The sequence below is a fragment of the Cupressus sempervirens genome, chromosome 3 (genome assembly GCF_028749045.1).
Source record: "Cupressus sempervirens isolate cs-2001-9-10 chromosome 3, ASM2874904v1, whole genome shotgun sequence".
NCBI lineage: Eukaryota > Viridiplantae > Streptophyta > Pinopsida > Cupressales > Cupressaceae > Cupressus > Cupressus sempervirens.
In genome coordinates this window covers 298,527,490-298,551,029 of record NC_143120.1, presented here as the reverse complement: position 1 = coordinate 298,551,029, position 23,540 = coordinate 298,527,490, and the positions used below count along the sequence as shown (strand labels likewise).

The 23,540-nt window shown below is 35.3% G+C and overlaps 1 protein-coding gene across 1 annotated transcript in view; it reads right to left on the bottom strand.

The window, feature by feature from the left end:
• Positions 1 to 12,200, bottom strand: part of LOC149566163 (HAD-superfamily hydrolase, subfamily IG, 5'-nucleotidase) — a 169,450-nt gene extending 157,250 nt beyond the window's left edge. Inside the window, exon 1 of the mRNA XM_089819584.1 lies at positions 11,862 to 12,200. Coding sequence (XP_089675710.1) covers positions 11,862 to 11,948 — 87 coding nt within the window. The 5' untranslated portion in view covers positions 11,949 to 12,200. The remainder of the gene's footprint in view (positions 1 to 11,861) is intronic.
• Between the last annotated feature and the right edge of the window lie 11,340 nt (positions 12,201 to 23,540).

Below are 23,540 nucleotides of genomic sequence, written 5' to 3'. Positions count from 1 at the left end.
AGAGGTTGAGTCAGCAGGGCTCATTATAAAACAACAATTTATGAGGCAGCTTATGTAATGTCCCCTTTTTGGGATTGCCCATATTTTGCCCCAGAATCACAAATTTCATTAAAATAAGACTTGTAAGATGATTAGAAATAAACCACCCACAACAGGAACACCTTGACGGTGCCCACAAAAGAACAAAGCAACACTAGAAGTCACCAAGGAAAAGGACTAGGGATCCTCCTTGGCTAGAAGAAGTCCATCACTGAAGGATAAGGCAAAAGGCGACCAAGGGTCCCGAAACGTCTCTGAACACTGTTGGATGAGGACTATCGTTGTTTGGTTAGTCCAAAATAGGGTCTCATTGATCTGATGTGGCTAGGAGCAGGAGTGCAGAACTATTGCTTCATGCCCCTGGCGGGGGACATGGGCGCATAAAAGTCGATGATACATTGATCCAAAGCGTGGTGCCGAGGAAAAAGCTGTTGCAAAGTATGGTCCCAAAGATAGAGCGCCAGGCAATGTTGGTCAATGTATCTAAAAAAAGTCAATGAGGACCTACAATCTCGGAAAGACAGTAAAGCTCCTCTGATCTTATAGTAGATGGGACAAGAAAAGATGAAGTGGATCTTTGTTTTTGTCTCAGCCAAGGTACATAAACGACAAAGACAGTCCTCTCTATTGATGTGATGGTTAGTCTGACATCTAAGCCGATGGGATCCAACTTTGAAGGAACCAAGAGAGATACGAAGGGCATGGCACCAATGTCGGATCAAATATGCAGGACGCACGATAATCCCAAGTGCTCAGCATAAAAGGCCATCTACAAACACAGCCCTCCCAGAGGGTTGATAAGTGAATAAGAAAACATGATGAGCTGCATTTATTGTCACTGCCCTAGGCCCAAGGGCAAATGATTTATCTTTCATGGCCCCATACCTTATGGGGTTGGTTTACCTAGTGGAATTAGTATGCCTTCTGCCCCATCATTTTATTTTATTCCCTTCACATGGCTAAGGTCCCTTAACTATCGCATAAACTACCATATGGGTTGGGACAAGGATTACAATAGGGTATCTTACCTCAACCTTAGGCCCAAGAGTGGAATCTCTTGTCCCTCTTGGCCTCATGTTTCATGAGGTGTTGTACCTAGTGAGGCCTCACCGTTCCCCATTATTGCAATTGCTTTCCATCCATATGGACTATCCTTGACAATTTGTGCCTTTGTATGACGTAGCCCATGCCCATTCCACCATAGGCCTTATCCCCTTGCCTTTCTATGATGTAGCTCATGTCCATTCCATCACAAGACTTATCCCTTGCCTTTGTATGATGTAGCATGGCCTAGTCCACAAAAGAACTTACCTATCTTGTGAGGCATTAATATAATGCAATTTAAAAGGTGACTATACATAGCACTCTACCCAAGTCACTATTCCATATGTCCATATATCAAATTGTAGATATGAATCAGCAATTATCTAAATATAAACACAATGCATCCTATCATAGAAGTATGATACTATATGGATGTCTGATATGAGTAATATAAGTAATCAAGTATTAACTATATGCACTTAGTGATGAGCAGTAATAATTACTATGTCATGAATATTGGATACTCAAACCAGATATCAAATAATCTATTCTAATGATTGTTGTCCATTGATGATTATTTCCTTGTCTCTATTGATAGTTCTCCCACAATCTCTTATTTGATATCTTCATATGCTATGCTTTATGAATCTTCCCTGCTTGGCTTCCTACCCTTCTTTAATAAATATCTCTTTTATATCTCCTTTGAGTGCAAGGAATCACACCCTTTCATTTGTAAATGTTTTTATGAAAGGGTCACAACCTTTGGTTCTGAAAAGAGACATATGTTTGACACTTCTGCCCCTTTCACTTCCTCTATCCCACTCCTCAAATCTGTCTTTACTACTTTTCAGATCTGCACATATCCAATTTAAGATCTGCACATCTTCTTCTTCTAGATCTTCATATGTTATTTTCTTATTTCATTCTTCATTCTTATTTCAAATCCCTCCTAAAACTTATGCTCTGGATCTGGTCTAAATCTCTTCTACTCCTATCTCCCCCTTTTCATTTGATCCTTCTTCCCCTTTATATCTTCCCATGTGAGGGAGAGGTCACAACTCTTCATCATGCCCGCCTTATGGCAAGAATCACAACCCTTCATAATTGTCCCTCTTTCAAAGAGTCATAAGTTATAACCCATCGTACTTACAAGCTTTTCGAAAAGTCAAAACTTTTTCGAAGAGTCACAACCCTTAATAATCACAACCCTTCATCATTGTTGTCTTTTGAAAGACTCACTTCCTAATTTCCTTTACATTCCTTTCTTCTTCTTTTAATCTTTCTTTAATTCCTCACTATCCTCTTCTTCCTTCCTCCATATCCCCTTTCAAATGACCTCTCCTCCCTTTTATATCTTATTTTGAGAGATTCACAACTCTTCACTACATATCTTTTGACATTTCAATGTTTTCATTAAATTTCGTTAATTTGTATTTTATTTATTTATTTATTTATAATATTATTTAGTATTGATTTCTCATTTCAAACAAGGGATATCACAGTTTATCTTGAAAGTGGTTCACATAATCAAAAAACAGCAGTTAACTAGATGTTTGAAGGAGTGCAATCCCTCATTCCACGAGTGCAACTCCATGAAGGGACACATCTCATTCAAAGGGGATGCAATCTTTCCAGCCAATGGAAGAGTATAGGAGGCAATACCGATGATTCAATAAGAGGCATCCAAAGAATTAGAGATAAAATACATAACAGCAGGAAATAAATAAAAGAAATTGTATCTTCAGATTCAGATTTTAATCTCAGCAACCTGAATTTCTATATTTATAACTGTGGCATGACATATAATATGATATTACTTCTTGGGGGAACTGGAGTGAATTAGGGGGATGGAGCTGTTGAGACTCGAGAGCCACTATCGAGATAGGGTCTTTTGTTAGTGTTATCAGAGGCACTTGTCTGGAAGACCAACAGCACAGAAAGGTCTCTTTCAGCAATTATGGGCCACTAGAGCAAGCCCTTAAACAGTCATAGAATAATGCAAACAGATTTGGTGTAAAACAAAAGTGGGTCTTGCCTGCAAATACGGTGGTGACAAGAGTAAATGACGATTTATAGGTGCAAAATGGGAGGAAGCCGAAGTTGGTTAGAAATGTTGGAGTCACTGTGCCACTGTTATAGCATCAGAAAATTTCGGTAAGCTCGTGTTAGGTGAAGGTTCCTCCAAAGACGTTGGTTTTGTTTCACTGAAGGATCAGTCGAGGGGCTCCCCCTCGGATTTGCAAGAAGGGCAATTCCCATTGCAATATGGCGCAGCAAGGTTTTGGCACTCAAACGACAGTGGGGTCCATTACTACGGATCTAGGGAGTGAGGTTGAACAAGAGGTTAAACAAAATACTTCAGGTTTTTCAAAGCTTGAATTAATAGGGCAGTTCAGGGGATTTTTGCCCAGTCTTGACAACCTCCATAAGTGGATTATGAAGCAATGAAGCCCATTTTAAACGGGTATTTTCAAGTCGTCCTTACTTCTAGGGGGATTTTTGTTGAGATGTTCAAAAAAAGATCATGATAGGAAAAAGTTTCCATGAAACTAATTTTGGTGTTGAGAAGACAAGTTTTCCCCGAAGTTGAATCCATGGCATTCATCATTTTCTCCAGCTACTGAAAAGTTTGAAAAAGTCCCGATCTAGGCAAGACTCCCAAATCTTCCTCTGCATTTTTTGTTGGACTCTTGTTTTAAAGTGATTGGAAACTCGTTGGGTAGCTTTCTTATGGTGGATGATAGTTCTTCAAATCTCTTGCACTCAACGTTTGCACAAATTTTATGGAAATGGATATTACTGGTGTGCTCCCCAAAGAGATAAAGCTTAAAACTTCCAAGGGTTGACAGCTTAAAACTTCCAAGGGTTGTTGGCAACAGCCTTTGGATTATGAAGATTTTTCTTTCAGATTGAGGTGGTGGTTCAAAATAGGGCATCTGGTTGACCATTGTTCTAAACCAAAAATGCCAAAGATGGCTACATGGTGGAAGAATGTAAGTACTAGCCACTATACAGTGGAGAAGAAGGTTGAAATACAACAGAATTTCTCCCAGTTTGTAAAGGGTAATGGGTCCCAACATTTACCTGAAAATCCAAGTCAATCTGCTTCTCTGGTAGTTAAAAGTGCTAATACTTTTAAATATCGAAGGGACAAAGGAACAGAAGCAAAAAAATGGAATTGTTTCACCAAAGGGTAGGGAGAAAATGGTCAATGGGGTCATGAGATAAGGAGGATGTAATGGTGAATGAGGGAGGTATACAACAGGGAAATTGCTCATCTGACAAAGAGAAGATCTCCTTTGAGGGTCTAATAGGGTGGCAAATTGAAACAGCTCGGGTGTAAGAAGGTTGGCAAGTTGTTAAAAAGAAAAAAGATAAGATAGCAAAGGAATCTTTTGATATGATACTTCGCTGTCAGACTGAGTGCGGTGTAAAGAGTCACCGAGACTAATCTTGCCCCCAGAAAATATCAGATCTTTTAGCTTTGTAGAGGGCTTATTTGTTTGACTCTGTTTGGTCGTGCTATTGGTGTTTTTCTATAGGGAGTGATGGTTGCCTGATTGTAATCACTGGGCCAAGCTAGACTTTTCCCACAGATAGATAAAAAATCAAAATTATTACTAAGAAAAAATAAATATTGACTTGGCAGGATCATTATGACAAAGTAATATTTCTGCTAATATTACATATTCTTAATCTGCATGTATATATAATATAGGATAGGTTTAATGATTTCTTTAGAACTCTAACTAACCAATCATTACATTGTGGAGGGGAGATATGGTCCATACAAGGAGGACAAGTAGTAGAAGATCCATCTAGGTTAAGTAGGAGGTCGAATGACGGATGTTGTGCCCTGAACTCTGAAGAATTAAGTGGGAGGCAGTATGGCACTTATACTTCTAGACTCCTAAACTTGTTGATTAGGCTCAAAGGCACCTTGTATGATCTGCCATGGTACTCCATAATGACATGAATGATTTGGATGGAACTTCAAAGGCATCTATCAAATATCTCAAATGTGTACCTCTAGATGTACATGATTGAATTTGATGTTTATTTATTTTGTGATGCTAACCTAGACATAGACTTAAGATTAAGATACTAATTTGACAACACATATTTCCAAGTATCATCAAACCTGAATCAGGGAAATGCAGGAGAATTGTGTAAGGTTCCCATAGGGGACATTAAAATTGGTATCAGAGCAACTACCTTGCCACCTCATGAAAAGATTGATGCAACCTAGCTAAAGGGCTCAAAAAGCTTTAAAAATAGAAAAAAGATAGCTTCCATCCACCAACCATCCTACACCAAACAAAACCATGGGTGAACAAAAGAGCAACCTATTGAGAAGCTTCATGGAGAAAACCCCTCGAGCTCTCATAGAACAAAATGAGAGAACCACCCAGTTTCTCCTCCAAGCCATTCAAAATATAAGTAATAATTCTCAACCCAACCAACTCCATGGGAGGGATACTATCTCCAACCACTCCAAGAATATTAATGTTTCCCCAAGAACATCAAACCCTAGGCAAAAAGGCCTCCCTTTCTACCCAGGGAGGAACAAATGGAAGAGGAGAGAAAAGTCCCACCCACTAATAATAGTGATGAAATTGTGGAAGCATACTCCGAGTTTGACCCCAAAGTTAGTAGAAATGTCCCTTTAGGGATTATTGTGATGCCAAAATGAAAGTTGTCCCTGATAAAAAAAAAGCAACAATCAAAAGGGGGAGCTGCTTGTTGTTGATGTGTCATCTGTTGTCGCGAAGTTGTTAATGTATCAGTATGGTTGTCATTGATGGCAACATATTATTTAAGTGGTTGGTTTGTGCTTGATATTTCTAATATGTTAGAGATGTGATTTTGAGGATCTGTTGGTCTGAAAGCTAGTGCTCTAGAAGGTTGGTGCTCTGGGAAATATGTTTATATGATGTATCCAGTGATGTTTATGTCTGACAGTGGTCTGAAATCCTCTATTGTTATGAATATGACATTGGCAGCTCGGTTTCATATCACTTGTTTATTTAACTTTTTAATGTTTAGTTTTGGGTTGTGTTGATGTGGTCCAGAGATGTGATTGCTAGCTATGTTATTTCTTCTTGGGCTCTAGTAGTTGCAAGGATAACATGTTGTTTGGTCAAGACAGTGTATGTGGTGTAGTCCACTTTTGTAATGAGACCTGCTGGCTCACTCTAAGTCAATGCTGTAGAATTTCTTTTTAGTATTGAAGTTTTGTGGTTTTTTGAGTTTTTGAAGATATATGTTTTTTTCTTTATTTTCAGAATATATAAATGCTTATACAACCGACATCAAATGGAATTAAAGTGAATTATCAACACAATCATTCTAATTGTAATTGAATGGTTGTAATTTATTATATAAGTATAAAAATATAACCAAACAAGTTAATGAGAACCTGTTTGCTCTTTGGCTTTGGATTATTTGCAGCTAAGATAACAGAATTTCCACCCCAAATACAGTTGATTGCAGTCCCTATATTGAAGGCAGCCAGAATCAGATTGTATGCTGCCTTCATACCACCAAATGCAGCCCTATAGGAAGTGAACGCAGACCATTATAAAGGGATCACAGCTGCTTAAAACCCGACACCACTTCATACAAGTAACACAGCTCTTATACATGCCCAGCAGTGGTGTTAATACTCAAAGTATTGGCAGCAATAATCACTCCCAACTTGCTCCGTCTTCCACAAACAGATCACGGCAGGAAAGAGGGTTTTTTGGTATACCTCAGCACCAAACTAATCAGTTCAGAATTGCAGAGTTAAACCTAGAAAGAAGACGCAATTCACTGGTATTTCTCCTTACAAAGGGCCATCCCAACTAACTCTTAATTGCAGCAACTTAAATGAATAAACTCATGAAATTCCTTCAATTTCAGAATGATAATATGCAGACCAGAATTTAAAGACTGGTATACCTCAGCACTAATCGATCTCATACACCTTCAGCAGTAACCACAATTCACTGGATCAATTACGAGTTCAAAGTGCAAAGGAGGAACTAAGAATTCCTCAAACCCCATGTCCAAACCCTTGGAGAGAAATTCAAACAAAATAAAAAGCAATCAAGGAATAATGAATTGCTTTCTCACAAAGCATTGTTTTTATAACATATCAATCCAAAAAGCTTTTCCTTCACACCTTTCACTTAAAAGGCTTCATGCTCACGCTTTCCACTTAAAAGGCTTAATGCTCACACTTTTCACTAAGTTATGATTTTGCATTTGGAAGCATATTCAACTTTTAAATATAATCTCCTTCATAATTCAATGGCTAGAGTCTTCTTGTGCATGCTTTTCACTAAAGAGGCTTCTTCAACACACCATCAAATTAGAACATGAAGCTTATAAAGTCATATATTTAGTTAGACATAGTAAAAAACTTTCAATATGCAACTCGTTATTAAAGCCCAATAAAATACTCACGGAGTCTAGACTGAGGGTGTCACAACTGCACTGCCAAAAATGGAAATTTTGCTCACCCAACTTACTATAAACAGCAAGGCACACAAACTGAGACCCTCAAATCTAAGTGTCAGCTCACGAGGGTCGCAATGATGAACTGACATACCCCTGCTTTTGGCCCTAATAAATTGGGGACACTAAACTTTTTATTCCTCCCCACCGTAGGAACATTTAGTTAGTGTTAATTTTAGCAATCAGACTGAAAGTGAATAACAGAATGAACAAGAAATGCAGCACATAACACAATAACACAGCATTACCCTGGGAAAGCCTCCATTTTGGAGGTGAAAAACCCACAAATAATTCTTAAGAGTATATTAATCAAAAGGTAGAGATCATGTTACAACTCTGCCAATAAAAAGGCACCGGGATGATACTAATTTATTTGTAATTTATAGATCAGATATAGATCTGTTATGCTAACAGCTGTCTTCAATTTAATCTGTTACTCTTGATCTGAAGATAATTTGCTACTTGAATTTAAATCTACTCAGCTGCTCCTTTATGATATACTTGAATTGATGATGGAATGAAGACTTTGATCTCCAAAATATATGTACCTTAACCATCCAACAGGCACGTCTCTTAGTTGGCCGATCAGGCATAGCTGGCCAACTATGTTAAATTTATTTTATTTTAATTCTTGGGACCAACGCATATGGGAGCTGACCCAGCCATAACTGCAGCTAACAATAACAGCTCTACGTTGGCCTAAGAAGGGATCCGATCTAGCTACAAAATCAATAGTCTAGACCACAGTCACAGGACTCGGACTCACCTCTAACTCAGAAAGTCAAAATCCAACTTGGACTCAGACTCGGCCAAGACTCGGAAAATCGAAAAACCCATGAAATTCAAGGATTTTTAAGGATTTAACGATTTTTTCATGCATCATTTAATCAATTAACATCAAATACACAATAATTGAGATAAATACAAGCGACTTAACACTCATACACAATTTTGCATAGATCACATAAGTATAACAGTGAAAGGAAAAAAACTAAATAACATAATATAAAGTTGAAGAATTAAGAATTAACATTCAATCCTTAATAAATTCCTAACATACCACAACACCATTTTCAGAAGTAATATACACTGAAAAAATAACACCTTCCAGAAATATCTATCTTTTTAAATTTTTAAAATTTAAAAAAAAATTTAAAAATTTAACAATTCAAAATTTAAAAAAAAAATTGGGAGAGTCCTGGGCTTGGGACTCGACAGAGTCCCTGGACTCAGCGAGTCCACGTGGACTCTGCCAAGACTTGACCGAGTCAGAGTCTAGAGGATATTTGCCTCAGAAAGGCCGCCTCTACCTCGGACTCGCAAAGTCCTGCTCGGACTCGCAGAGTCCCAGAACACTGGTCTAGACCTATTTCAAATTATCTTTTGCCAGACAACTTAGTGTTTTCATATTTTAAAGGTCAATATAAATGAGAGGATGATTGTGATGGAATTGTATGGAGGCAAGTTGATTGGAAAGAAGATTTGTTAGCCATTGTGCAAGGTAATGTGAAAGGGTGAAATTGGGTTGTAAGCAGAGCCTGTGTGCTATTGTTGTTAGTCGCTGGAGCCAATGAGCTGAGGGTTTCTTCTAGCAATTGTACTTGAGGGTTTCTTCTAGCAATTGTACTTTAGTAGTGAATTTCGTTTTTCATTCTTCTTCACGACAATGTGCTCACTTGCAGCGGACGACCCTTTGTCAAAATCACCTTAACCAATGTCCCCTTAATGTATTTATCCATGAGAATTAGCTTTTCTATGGTTTTTCCCATCTTGGGAAATCTAGTGTTCATTGTGTATGATTCATGTGTGTGCTTATTCATGTTTACATCTGATTTGGTTAAGTGGCTAAAGAATTAATGACCAGATCAATGAAATTGATAAAAGTTTTAATTTACAACTAAATCACCCCCCCAGTTGTCTAAGACATTCAACAAAGAACATCCTAACAAAGACTAGAAAGAAAGAATTGGCAAGATGACCCACCAAAATTTGATTCATCAGAGAAGATGATGGAATATTCTTGGGTCCAAAACTGGACACCTACCTAGGACTTGGCCCAACGATTGAAGAGAACACCATCAAGTTTTCCGAACTACACCTAGAGGGGACCACTCATGATTGGTGACATCATGGCCTCATTACTCAAGACCACCAACACATAACTAGGCACAACGGGTTCACCAAAGAGCTCATCCAAAGATTCGATAAACAACATCCAAAGTGGTACATCTAAGAACTCAAATTACTAATGCAACAAAGGACTATGGAAAAGTATGTCAATTGCAGAAACTTATCATAATTGTACACAAAGTATCTTAAAGAAGAACAGCCCACATATTTGTCCAAGGATTGAAGAATTCTATTCATTAATTGATGAGTGCCCTTAACCCTGATGCAATTCAAAAGGTAATAAATGAAGACATCACACCTATGGAGGACAAGTACCATGCAAAGCATCAACCTTCAAATACTCATATTGAAACTTTTCATGAAAAGGACAAAGGATAAAGTTCTCTCCTATCAAAAGAGTGGATACATAAAAAAAGGATTGTGCTTTGAGAGTAAGGTAAAAAGGGAACTAAGGAACATTTGTAATCAAGAAAAACACTTCAGCAAGACTTTAGCTTCTTGAAATTTGTTGAATAACACTTCGGACGCTTTTTCTCCAAGCCATGTTAGAGTTAGCAAAAACTTACCCTAATAGCAGCATTGTAAAGTTTATTAATTTCTTCCAAACTATTCAAAATTGTCTTGTAAACAGATGCAAATATTAATTTCAATGGCATTCTTTATATGATCAACATTTAGATTCATTTCCTCAAAACTCCTCAATTCTTGTGTAAAGTGATTCACCAATTGGTTATAACTCCTCCCCCTTCAGTACTTTATGATCTGGTTTGGTTTGTATCCCAGCCTTAATAGTGTGAACCCTCTTTCTCCATATCCAACCAGCAACACTCTATGATTTACAAACCATTTGCTGCAAATCGAGGACAGGAAAACTCCTCCAAAATAAATTTGCATAATGCTGCTTTCAACCCAACAACCAAATGTCCATACTTAACTATATTAGCAGCAGGATACCATTGTCCATGGTTGTACAAGTTGGACTTCAAGTGGGGGATTGTTGAGAATGTGAAGTTCAATGGCCATCTGGCCATTTTTTTATCTACTACTTGTTTCTACATATTTAAAGAGTTATAAACAATTGTACATAAGAATGAGTGCAGATTATGTATTGTATTTCTGAATAGAGATACTGTGCTGCTTCAAAGTGAATATAGCCATAATGGTGAACCACTATAAATGTGTGTTTTGTGTCATCTAATTCTGTTTTCCTAATTGTTTTATCTGTTCTTTATATTTCAACAGATAGTTTAGTGGTAGATTATCCTAGCAGCAAATAGGAGGTCCTAGATTAGATTCTTAGCTGGTCTACAAAAATCTTGACATCGTATCAGAGCCCAGCTCAGCAAAGTCAAGCTAGCAGCAGCACACGCCTGCGATGTGGCATTAATGGGGTTCTTGGAAAATGAGCTACACCTGAATCGGACCAGTCATCAAGGGAACAGGTAGCGCACCCACTAACTGATGGGAAACCTTAGATTTGACTCTACCCATCCATAAAAATTCATAAATGTAATGTACATAATAGTTTAGCCAGGTACAAGGCTTAAATAAATTTGAATTTTCTGAAAGACAAACCCCCTCTAATATAGAAATCTGCATCTAAATCTCCAATACAAGTCTTACATGTTAAATATTTAAAAATGTTGAATAGACAGTTTGGGTAAATGAACTTGGATGGGGTGTATCCATCAGACTAGACAGGTAAGGCCTAGATAAATTTGAGCTTGGTCAAAATAGCCATCAGACTAGACAGGTAAGGCCTAGATAAGTTTGAGCTTGCTCAAAAAACCCTTCAATTGTGAGATTTCGGTTGCAGGAAAATATTGAATTTCAGTAAATTAGCTTGGATGGAAAGTACCCAGCATATCAGATCACGTGTAAGGCATCGGTAGATTTTAATCAACAAATTAACATAAGTAATAGTGTACCCAGCCTAGCCCCGGAGACAAAACTAAGTACAAGGTATATGAAATTTGATCAAAGAAAAAACAGTTCATTGCGATATCTGAGCTAAAGGACATCAAGAAATATATTTTCCGTCGTCATATAAGCTGGAGCGCATCTCATAAAGTAAATTTACCACACATAAAATAATTGATATAGATTTTTCTTTCTATTTAAAGATGGCAAGAGTAATTTGCTCTTACCTTAATCGTACTGGGGTGCGTTCCATTGTAATGTTTCGGGATAGTCTGAGTGACCCAGGTGAAAGCTTTTCTTCTGATCAAGTACATTTTGATGGCTGTGGGTCTCCAAAAGCTGTATTCTTCGCTGCTGATTTAAAATGTACGAGGAGGGAATCGAACGCTGAAGATATGGGAGTTTATGTGAGACCCGGGAGCTTTTTTTGACTTACCTTTGGCTTACATGGGGAGGAAGCAAAGATATTCTTATCACGTGAACAATCGTTTCCACGCAGTCCTGGAAACTAGTAACAATATCTAACGTGTGGTCATACTTGTTCAAATTTGTATTTTCAATTCGTTCAAAACTATAAACAAATGTAGATATATTTATTACTACTGAATTAGAAAGCCTGGAATATGTTGTGAATTTTTTATTTTGAACACTTTTTTAATTAATTCTAAACAATGAATGTACATAAAAATATTTTTTCCTTGACAAAACTTTTATAATGTCCACATTGATTATCATTTCAAATTATTAAACTTAATTATTCGTATTTGTTAAGTTCAAGTAGACTCCACCCAAGACCACCTTACTATTGTATTGTGGGCTAATGTCTTTTCTTCTATTGGATAGAGCAAGAAATTATTATTTTCCCAAAGAAAATATAAATTTATGCATTAAATTATACTATATAATGACATCTTCAATTTCACAATAGTTTCTCTTGTATAGAATAAGATAATTTTAATGTCCAAGAGGTTAAACATAGCTTATGGAACAATTTAGTAATTTGATTCATTCCTACACAAGTTGATGATGAGTGCTCTCAACTTTTCAATGTACTCCTTATTGAATAAGTTATATGTCAAGAGCTTGCTATTAAAATATTCATAAATTTGTACCTATTTTCCTTGTAAGCAATGTTAGAGAAAAAGGTTAATTTAATTTCATTAATTAAATTACCTTTTCTCCCTTCTCAAGATTTCACTTTATGCACATTTTGCATTTATATTTAATAATTAATTAGTAATTATTAAATAGCATTTATCTTTTAGGTTACCCTTTATATCTTTTAGATTACCCTTTTCAGGTTTTGATCTCCTTCTATAAAGATGGATCGTTTATAAGTATCTTGCATCTCTTTTATTTCTGAGAATACAATTTGCATATTTTCAGAGCAAACCCTCATCTCTTCTTGTCTTTTTCTTCTTTGTGACAGGTTTTTATATGCAGGTATTTGAGGGCTTTGTGGATTTGTATTGTGTATTGCTCAAATCCTTCATGGTATCAGAGTCAAATCTGTTGTAGCTCGTTTGGTATTTCGAGAAAAATGAGAACGAAGGTTTGACAAAACAAATCTAGAGTTTTTCAAGTATTTTTTTGTAAAAACAACAGGGTCTTTAACTTTTGGAGCACTTTGAGGCCAAACAAACCTTGTGGTTGGATTCAAAAGGTGTCAAAACGCTCATTTTCATATAAAGTTCATCCATTTTGAAAAATGTTGATCTAGGAGAAAAAAATTGCTCAACAGGGTCATACAACCTCATGCACACATTACCATGCGCATTTTTTATTTAAAACTTTTTAAAATTTTGGAAAAATGGCCTGAAGACTATTTTTTGGCCCACAAAGCAGTTTTCTGGCGCCATTTACTGCCTTCTAGCACCCTGGCAATATATTCCGACCTCAACGTTTGATTTCAGTCCTCGACAATTTTTTATGTCCCGGCAATCATTCATGGCTCTAAAATTCTTCTTGCGACCACCACTCCACCCAAGCCTTGCCCGATCGCTGCTTTGTCGATTTTTGCTACTGCCTTCCCTGCTCGGGCATCGCTCACCAATGGTGATTATTTTTTAAAGTTTTTAATTATTTTTATTAAAAAATAATTTTGTATTGCTTCTGGGGGCCCTATTGGTTTTTTCACGATATCTCGAACTTACAAGGGTATTTTTTCATTCTAAAAGAAGCACCATAAATCTGGTTCCGAGACGGAGATGATGAAGTAGGAATTTTTGGGATTTTTTTTCAATTTGGTACCTATTTCGGTGCTAGAAGTCTGTTAATGACTTCTATCTTTTGGGGAGGCATAACTTCTTCGTTATAGCTTCATTTTTCAATCCAAAATAAGCCCTAGAAAGCTCTTCTCGAGCACTTTATATATTCCTTGTCATTTCACCAGTATTATGTACCAAGCAAGCTTGGAATTTGATGGTTGTATTGACTATTTTTGCACTTTTGAATCATATACGACGGGCTAAAAAATTGTAAGGCTGTATGAATTGATAGGCTAAATTTTTAGAGAACTGTTATGACAAGTAAATTTATTACCGAACCATCAATATTTGTTATAGGAAACTTAATATTTTATTTAATATCCATAAATGTGATTTCATAATATGTATAATATATATGTATGATAAATATATATTATTTTATATTTATATGTTTCTCTTTTCTCTTTCTATTAAAGATATATTTTTGTTTTAGGCAAAAGCCTACAATGCAACGGTAACTTGCAAGCCTCTCATGTGGGAGGTCTTGGGTTCAAATCTACCTTCGCTTAACATATAATGATAATTAATTCGAAAAAATAATAATAATTAATCTAGGTTTTGGCCATTTATCAATTAAAAAAAAAAGATATATTTATGTTTTGTATTTTGATGATAGTATATTTATATTAATTTAGAAACTTGTCAAAATAGAATATAATTATATGTTTGTATAGATATGTTTCTTTCTATTTAGATATGTTTCTATTTTCTATTTTTATATTTTTTTAATATTATATATGTATTTTTATAATTTTTTAATAATACATGAACTTAGAAACTTGCTTCTTTTATTTGAGACTTTTGTATAGATTACTAATTACTAATTATATGTTATTCATAGAAATTCTGCATGTATTACTAATTAATATTTATTGTTTTCTAAAATATAAAATATTTAAACTTAAAATGATCTATTAAATTACTTTAAAACAAAAAAAAATTTACACTCAACCATTTTCATAAAATGTAAAATGAAAGGTATGAAATAAATTTAGCCGTCATGAAAAAATCATATGATAGACAGTGGCAGCTGTCAAATTCTAGGCCTGGTACCAAGTATTTGTGCCTCATTTCTAAAGTTTTTTTGCTCTTCTCTCATTTACACAATCTTTCTAGCAGCTAGGGTTCAATTTTTACATTGTGGGGGGTGTTTTATCATATTATTTATGTTGTTTACTTATGTAAACCAGAACTACATTCAAAAATAATTCAACACCTTCTAAAAGCAATGGTCGAGACCTCTTCTTGTCTAGAACTTCTAACCCCTCATAAGTATCACATATGGAAGACTTTGATGACACAACTTCTCTGATCAAAAGGGTTGTGGTCTTGTTTAGATGTAGTGTAGCTAGTTTTACAGAGGCCTTTTGAGGTCATGCAACATAGGAACAAGATGGATGAGGCAATAGGATTGATTGCTTTATAGGTCTTTGACAATCTACAATTTCACCTTGATGGGTGCAATACCCCTCTAGCTATGTGGACCAAGCTTGAAGGCTTGTTTGGATAGTGAATGAGTTTAGGGCAATTCAGATTGAGGCAAAGCTTACCTCACTTATACCAGATTCTTTTCCCTCCATTGAGGACTTATTGATTAAATTCAAGCAATTGTGAACTTTACTACAAGGTTGTGGGAAAACAAAGACTGACACTAAGTGTATGTACCTGATTCTTTCTAAGCTTCATGGAAACTTTTAGATTTTTTCTTCTACCTTCTATTCCACCAAAGATGAGCATTCAGGTAATAGATTTACTATGCCATTCTTTGAGCTTTTTTCTAATCAGTTGACTCGAGAGCAAGCTAAGCTCTCAGTTCGATTCTCTCACAGACTCACAGAGTCATGCATTGGTAGCTCAACCATCTTCAAAGATCAAGGAGAAGACTCAAAAATCTTATTCTACAAAGTTTCAAATTGATTCCAGCACTCACAATTCATCAGGGCCACCTCCTCCTAAAGGGGGTGAATCAAAGCCAGAAAGACTAAAATGTGCTTATTGTAATAAGCCTAATTCTGATGAGTCACATTGTTATGAGAAGAAGTTAGATGGCTATGCCAAATAGGTCTAAGATTTGACAGCTCTCCTTCAGAAGAGAAACATTGATATTCCTTCTACTTCTCACAAACCTTCATCATCATCATTTTAGTTAGATGGTAAAGATATGGGAAAGGATCATGCACTATGTGCAACTACTATCCCTCATTCTTCTAGTTGGTTACTAGATTCAGGTGCTTCACACCATATGGCATCTTCTCAAGATTTGTTCTCTTCTTTTAAGGCTTCTCCTACTCCACACATTTTGATGGGGAATAACATTGTTGTGATTGTATCTAGGAAAGGTTCTATTGACATTGATGATGGTAAATTTCATGATGTACTTTGTGTTCCATCTTGTCCTCTAACCTTCTCTCTATTTATTAGATTGCACACAATAGGACAGGGAAGACAATTGAGTTTGCATAGGATTTAGTGCACATCAAAGATAGTGAGATAGGCAATATTATTGTTGCAAGGGTTGTTGATCATGCTTCCCACCTATATTCCTTCTCACATTTTGGTCCACCATCTCCATTATCAAAGACTCGCTCTCTTTTTTCACAAGAATCTGCTAAGGTGAAGTCAGGTATGTGTTGTTCTCAAGACTACTGTTGTGATTTCTACACCTCCATCTCTTGTCCAGATTCCACCTCTTCCATAAGATTACTCTTTAGCATTGCCTACTATTGCAGCTTCAGTCATCGAGCAACATATTGCAATTGTTGAGGATATATTAGAGGACAGGCATCTCCTCTTAGATGACAGATTCAACACACCTATTATTCCACCTTCATTGGAGATTCCATTTCAGGATTCTCATGCTTTCTCCTTTGAGCATCATCTAGGACTTCTAGTTGCACCTTACATACATTGGTTTTATCGTCCTTGTCCACTACCTTTGTTTCCTTCAAATTGGAGCCATATTGGTATGTTCATCGACACAAGACTTCTATCATTTTGTGGGGGCGGGGGGAGCTAGGAATCTTGAGCTTCTATCATGAAGGCTTTCATTGTACTTATGATCTTGAGAGATTCTCTTGAGATGTTTCATTCATGCAATCTGGAGTAGATTTTTTCCCACTGGGTTTTCTCTATTTCTCTATTTCAGAGAGATTTGATTGTGATTGGGTACCTCATCGGGCCTTGTTGACAGGACCCAAGTTTTCTTTATGCATTGATTAAATTACCTTTTCTCCCTTCTTAATATTTCACTTTATGCACCTTTTTATTCATATTTAATAATTAATTAGTAATTATTAAATAGCATTTACCTTTTAGGTTATCCTTTTTAGGTTTCAATCTCCTTATATAAGGATAGACTGTTTGTAAGTATCTTGCATATTTGTTCATTTTTTAGAATACAATTCACATATCTTCAAAGCAAATCCTCGCCTCTTCTTGTATGTTTCTTCTCTGTGACATGTTTCTACATGTAGGTATTAGATGGCTCTGTAGATTTCTATTATGTATTGCTCAAATCGTTCAAGCAGCATTGATGCAGAGATAAACTCAATGGAAGAGAAAACAAAAGGAACTAGCACCAGAAAGAGATAGATAACAATATTCTTCTAATTGATTCATCAAATGAATAGTATACACACTTGCTCTCTTAAAGATTTCTTCTCCCCATTAATTTGTATCCAAAAACTTGACCTAAACCTAAACCTAAAAACTCTATTTATACTTGCTAGGACGGTCTATGGAACATTCTAGATTATTACAAAATGGGTAAACCAACCCAAAGAGACTTCTCGCCAAAATGGATTATAGAAAATTCTAGATCAATATAGAATAGGGAAGAATGACCCCACAATGGCCTGAACAAATCCCAAGAAAAGATCTTATCCTAATGACAAAATCGAGATAAATTCCTCAAGTCGGCTCGTGCATAAATCGTGTCCAAAATACTTTATGTGGGTGCTCCTGCACCATACTCCCCAGGGAATTTTATCTCAATCCCAGTTGAGATGAGCTCTTGTAGAGTGGTACCCTACTTCTTGATATCTTGTTTGGTCATCCACATAGCATCGACATACTACTTGAACTCCTTTCCTCTTGTCTGCTTTATGACTTTGGTGTGAAGTATCCTTTCTATCTATGGTGTCTTCTTAAATGGTAGATGTTTAATGTCTTTTGCATACCAGACATAAAATCCAATTTCCTTTGGAGCTTTCCCCAAGCTCTGATACCAAAAATGATGCAGAGATAAATTCAATGGGAGCAAAAACAAAAGGAACCAGCACTAGAAAGATATAGATAACAATATTCTTCTAATTGATTCATCAAATGAATAGTATACAACTTCATATCCAAAAACTTGACCTAAAGCTAAACTTAAAAATTCTATTTATACTTGCTAGGATGGTCTACGGAACATTCTAGATTATTACAAAATGGAAAAACCAACCCAAAGAGACTTCCTGCCACAATGGATTACAAAAAATTCTAGATCAATATAGAATAGGGAAGAATGACCCCACAATGGCTTGAACAAATCCCAAGAAAAGATCTTATCCTAATGACAAATTTGAGATAAATTCCTCAAGTTGGCTCGTACATAAATTGTGTCCAAAATACTTTATGTGGGTGCTCCTACACCAAGCATACTCAACAATAAAATGTTGTTCAATTTTCACATTCTCGTAATTGTAAAAGAACAAGCTCTTTCATCTCACACCTCTTTTGGCCTTTCCAACGTACAATCTCACAACAAAGTTGATGAGAGTTATTTCTAAGTGGAGCAAGAAGAATTTCGCTCTTCATGGAATATTGGCCATTATGTAAGTTTTATATATATATATATATATATATATATATATATATATATATATATATATAGATAATGTTGAAAATATGGCACATATTGAAATGAATATTTCATTTACCCATCCACTTAATGCCTTGTTGCATCGATGTCTTCTTTGTTTTACACTATATAGCATTAAAGACAATCTTAGGTCATCTACCTTCTTCCTTTTTTCTCAATTATTTTAAGATAGCTTATGAGATACCGTAGCCACTACTTTAATAGTGGCAGCTCCCATTTCACTTAACATGATATCATATGGAACAATGCTTTTGATTTTAGACTTATTTTTTATCAAATATTTTTAGATTCCATCAATTTGCTTCCAATGTAAGACTAAGGTGTTACTAGCCCACACTTCGCAACCATGGAGAACACCCAACAAAACTAAAAGACCAAGAAGAGTTTGAGTATTTTTCCAATCTCAAACATTTGCCTCTTTCCATTTATTTTGGAGATCATTAAAATTTCAAATTATTGCCTATTATTTTATTGCCATGCCCTCCCTACCCATTGTTTCTATAGGTTAGAGGGAAGGTAAGGGATGTCTTACTATTTATAAGCCACCCCCTCCCCCCTCTGCTTGTTGAGATATTTGTAATATGTAACTTCTTCAAGAATATTGCATTCAAAATAAAACTTATGTTAATTATATTTTTTTGTTATTAAAGAAAACCATCTCTTTAGTCTTTTTGATATTAACTTAAGATCTCACCATACTATAAAACTACTCAAGGGTAAATTATCATGGTGTATTTTAGCTGTGAATATTCACCTTTTGGTGAATTATGGGATTTCCTGGGGTTGAAACTAGCAAATATGAAGCCATGTCATGGTAGCCAAATCACCTATAATTGTAGTGATGACCGAGTATTACGTGTAATACATCACCAATCATTTTTTTTCTTTCACATCATTGCTCATTGTATTCACCTTGAATTTGGTTGACTTGGTTATTGTAACTGCCTCCAATTTCACCAATTGGCATCACATTTGATTTCACATGACTCCATCCATTTCTACCACAGTTATTAAGTTTTGATTGCTTATGTCCACCCATTTTACCTATGGTTATTAATTCCAAATTGGTTGAGTGGGCACATTTTGCCAAAATTCAAAAAATGGAAAGTGATTTCATTATTTCATTAATCAATTATATAGAAATTCCAATTCTAAACACTACATGCACTTTTACATTTCTTAGTCTTTTTGTATCTCATCACAAAAAAATTGGAGCTCTATGAGTTTGCATTAGCATCTTGATTTGAAATTTTGTGATCCTGCAAAACATTACACAACATTGGAATTTCAAATAAAGCATAAAGGACTAAGGTAGGCAATAATTTATTTGATTATGAACCACTTCTCGAGCCTTGATTTTTATTATCGTGATTAATGAATTATGTCTTCACTGTTGAATGCAAAGTTTAATGACATGTGTAATGGTAGGATGTAACCATCACTATTCATTTGCTAATCGTAATCTTTCAAAACTTTGCAACCTATTATCAATTTCTGAGATTTAGGTTTTGCAAAATAGCATACAGTCATAACTTCATTCTAGAGTGTATTTCTATTGATTTTAATTCCTAGTGAGAGGTCGGACAAGGATGACTCTCTTTAAGGATGTGGAGGGATTGAGATGTTAGAGGAGGGTGAGTCTCATACTAATACCAATCAGTCTCAAGGGAGTGAAGGGATTTTCAGTGGAAGGCTACATGTTGACAAGGGTAAGACTCCTCAGGTTAGTGAAGGGATTGTGAATAGAAGGCTACATGTTGACAAGGGCAAGACTCCTTAGGGAAATGAAGGGATTAGGAGGCCATCAAAAGGCCCAAAACTTAGAGATACTACCATAAAGGCTTTCTTTGGAATTGACAATGTTTATGGTTCATCAACTTGTGTAACTACTAGTGCATAAGCCAATCACAATAGCTCACTACTATCACAAGATCGGGTTATGATTAAGGTAGATCAAAATGCATCAAATTAGGATAATAGTGTTGGAATAGTAGAAGATGTTACAAGGGAAAAAAAAAATAAGAAATTTTTGTTGGATGAAAATGCTCAAACTGAAGATAATATTGAGGTTGGTACAAAGAAAAGAAAAAGGAGTATAAAATGGAGTAGGAGTGGGAAATGAAAATGAATTTTAGGTTTGAATAGGTAGCTAAGTATTGGTTCATTGAACTAGTCTCAATTAATGATGAGCAACCAACAAAATGCAAATGTATAATGAATGCCTAATAAACTAGAAGAGAGGAGAAGTTGCAACTAAAGCTTGAAATTGTATAAAAGAATATTGGTAAGGTTTATGAAAAATAAGCCATAGATGGAAAGGAAATACCAATAATGAGATGAAAATCAAAGGAAGAATGTCTTCATGTTAAGTGTTGTAGAATATGAAGAGTACAACAAGAGAACGCCAATATTTGGTCCTAGTAGTAGTGGAAATCTAATCAAGGTTGGGCTTCAACATGAAACCAATGATGTAAACCTAGAAAAGATCGTTCATATGAGTGTTATTTTTCATTTCTATCTAGAGGTCGTCCTATGAGAGACCTCTCAAAATATAGTATTTTATTATCTTTTTTGAGAGTTCTTCATTATCCTATGTCACATGGTCAACAAGTGTTGGATGGGAAATGACAAATTGTCTTGTTAAGGTGGAAAAACAAAAATTTCAGGAGAGTAAAAGAATCAAAATTCATTTCATTATCCATAGATGAAGTCATTGTGGTAGTTAATACTTCTTGAGTGTGTATGCATGTTTATACTATAAAAGAACATGTCCGTTGAGCTCATTTACTCTATGTTTGTAAAATGAAGGCTAATTCAAATGCAAAAAATATATATTTAGAAGTTAATAAATCTTTGAATGAAATTGTTGATATGAATGACTTGACAATTGCCAAGAAGTTAGTGTGTATTGGAGATGATGGAGTTGGACTAATGCAAGGGAAAAGGACTAGTCTTTGTGCAAGATTACAAACTAATATTGTACCTTGCATGCTTGGCATACACTACATGGCCCACCGAATGAATTTAGCATATAAGATTGTAAGTGATTTTCCCAGAGTATCAAAAGTTGAAGATCTAATTTGTGAGCTCCACTCCTACTTCTCCAGAAGTCTTAAACTTTTTGCACAACTTAAGAATTTTTCTAAGGGATTAATAATAGGAAACAAGATTCTCAAGGATGTTGAGACCAAATGGATCTCTTTGCATGGACCAACAAAATGAGTTCTAACAAAATATCAATCCTTGATTGGAGTAACATATGAGAAACACCTCACAATAAACAAACCTCTTTATCTGTGAAATAAATTAAGTGATATAGAGAGCCTATTAACTTTAGTAGTCTTCTCCCCATGTTGGATTTAATGAATAAACTTGTTAAGAAATCCCAAGATAGAACTATGCATATTCATGAGTATAGTGATTAACATAAAATGGCATGCCTACCCCTGGATGCTCTATATTCAGATCTCATAGTTCATATCCCAATTTTTTTCCAAGTGGCAATCAATTATAGATTTGAATCATGCTAAGATTTGTTTAGGATTCAATGCAAAAAATGAGCTATGTGTGTTTGTAAAAGGATTTCAAATACCAATGCACCAATGTAAGACAAGCAAGCAAGGTAGAGTACTACTAGTGAGAAAGGAATATTTTGATAGAATTGTTAAATTTGTTGGTAAAAATGTGAAGTATATTTCCTACCAACTTTTAAGTGAGATTCGTGAAAGATTCTCCAGAGAATAAATTCTTAAAGTCGTGGATTGTGTGCTTCCTCAATTTTGGAAATACTTCAAAGATACTCCAAATGATGCAAAGTTGTTTCATTAAAAACTTGAGGAATTGATAACACAATTTTCAAAAGATGTGCAATACAATGGACAACCAATATAAGGAATTTTAGATTCAAATAACCTTAGTAAACAATGTAAATAGTGTGCATTGTGTATGAAACAATAGATAAAAAACTTCAAGAATCCATTCGATCCTTGTTCAATAATAAGGCTCTGGAAAATAATGAGTTAGAGTGTAGTATTGCGTAATCTAATACTAGAATAATTTAAACTTTTTGATTTATGTCAAACAATGATATTGGGTTTGGTGGAAGATGAGAGAATTTTTAGTGCATTTGGGGTTTTTCAAATCAAAGATAAAAAAAAAACTAGACAAAAATTTGGAAACTTGCTTGAGGTTATTTGTAACTAACTACAATGATAGAGATTTTCCTTATGATGGGACACTAGTAAATAGGGTTTTGCAACACTTCAAAAGTTGGTTGTCCTATTGCTAGTTTCAAGACAAATGATGTATCTTGGTCTCAGAGTTAGAATGAAGATGCAGATTTTTTTATTTTTTTTCTTTTGGAATGGTTTAGAATAATTAAGAGTGGGAGTGAATTAGTTATCCAAAGTCCAAATGTACAAATGAAACTTTTCAGTACCATAACTTATCCTTATGCATGCATTCACCATTCGATATCTTAAACATATGTATATTGTTGTCTTGTGTCAAAATAACTTTACAGAAATGTAAACATGCAATACCACAAAATCAATCACACATTTTAACACAAGAATTTTACGTGGAAACTCAATTTGGAAATAACCACCAATAGCATGCTACCAATTTTCACTCTTCTGAAGTGAGCTCTTTGAGGAGCCAACTTTATTAAAGGTTATAATGCACACTATTAAATGTGACCTAGTTAAAGGATTTCAATGACCCTGTTAGGAGTGAGCCTTATTAAAGGACTTTGGAACATTTCATTAGAATGTCAC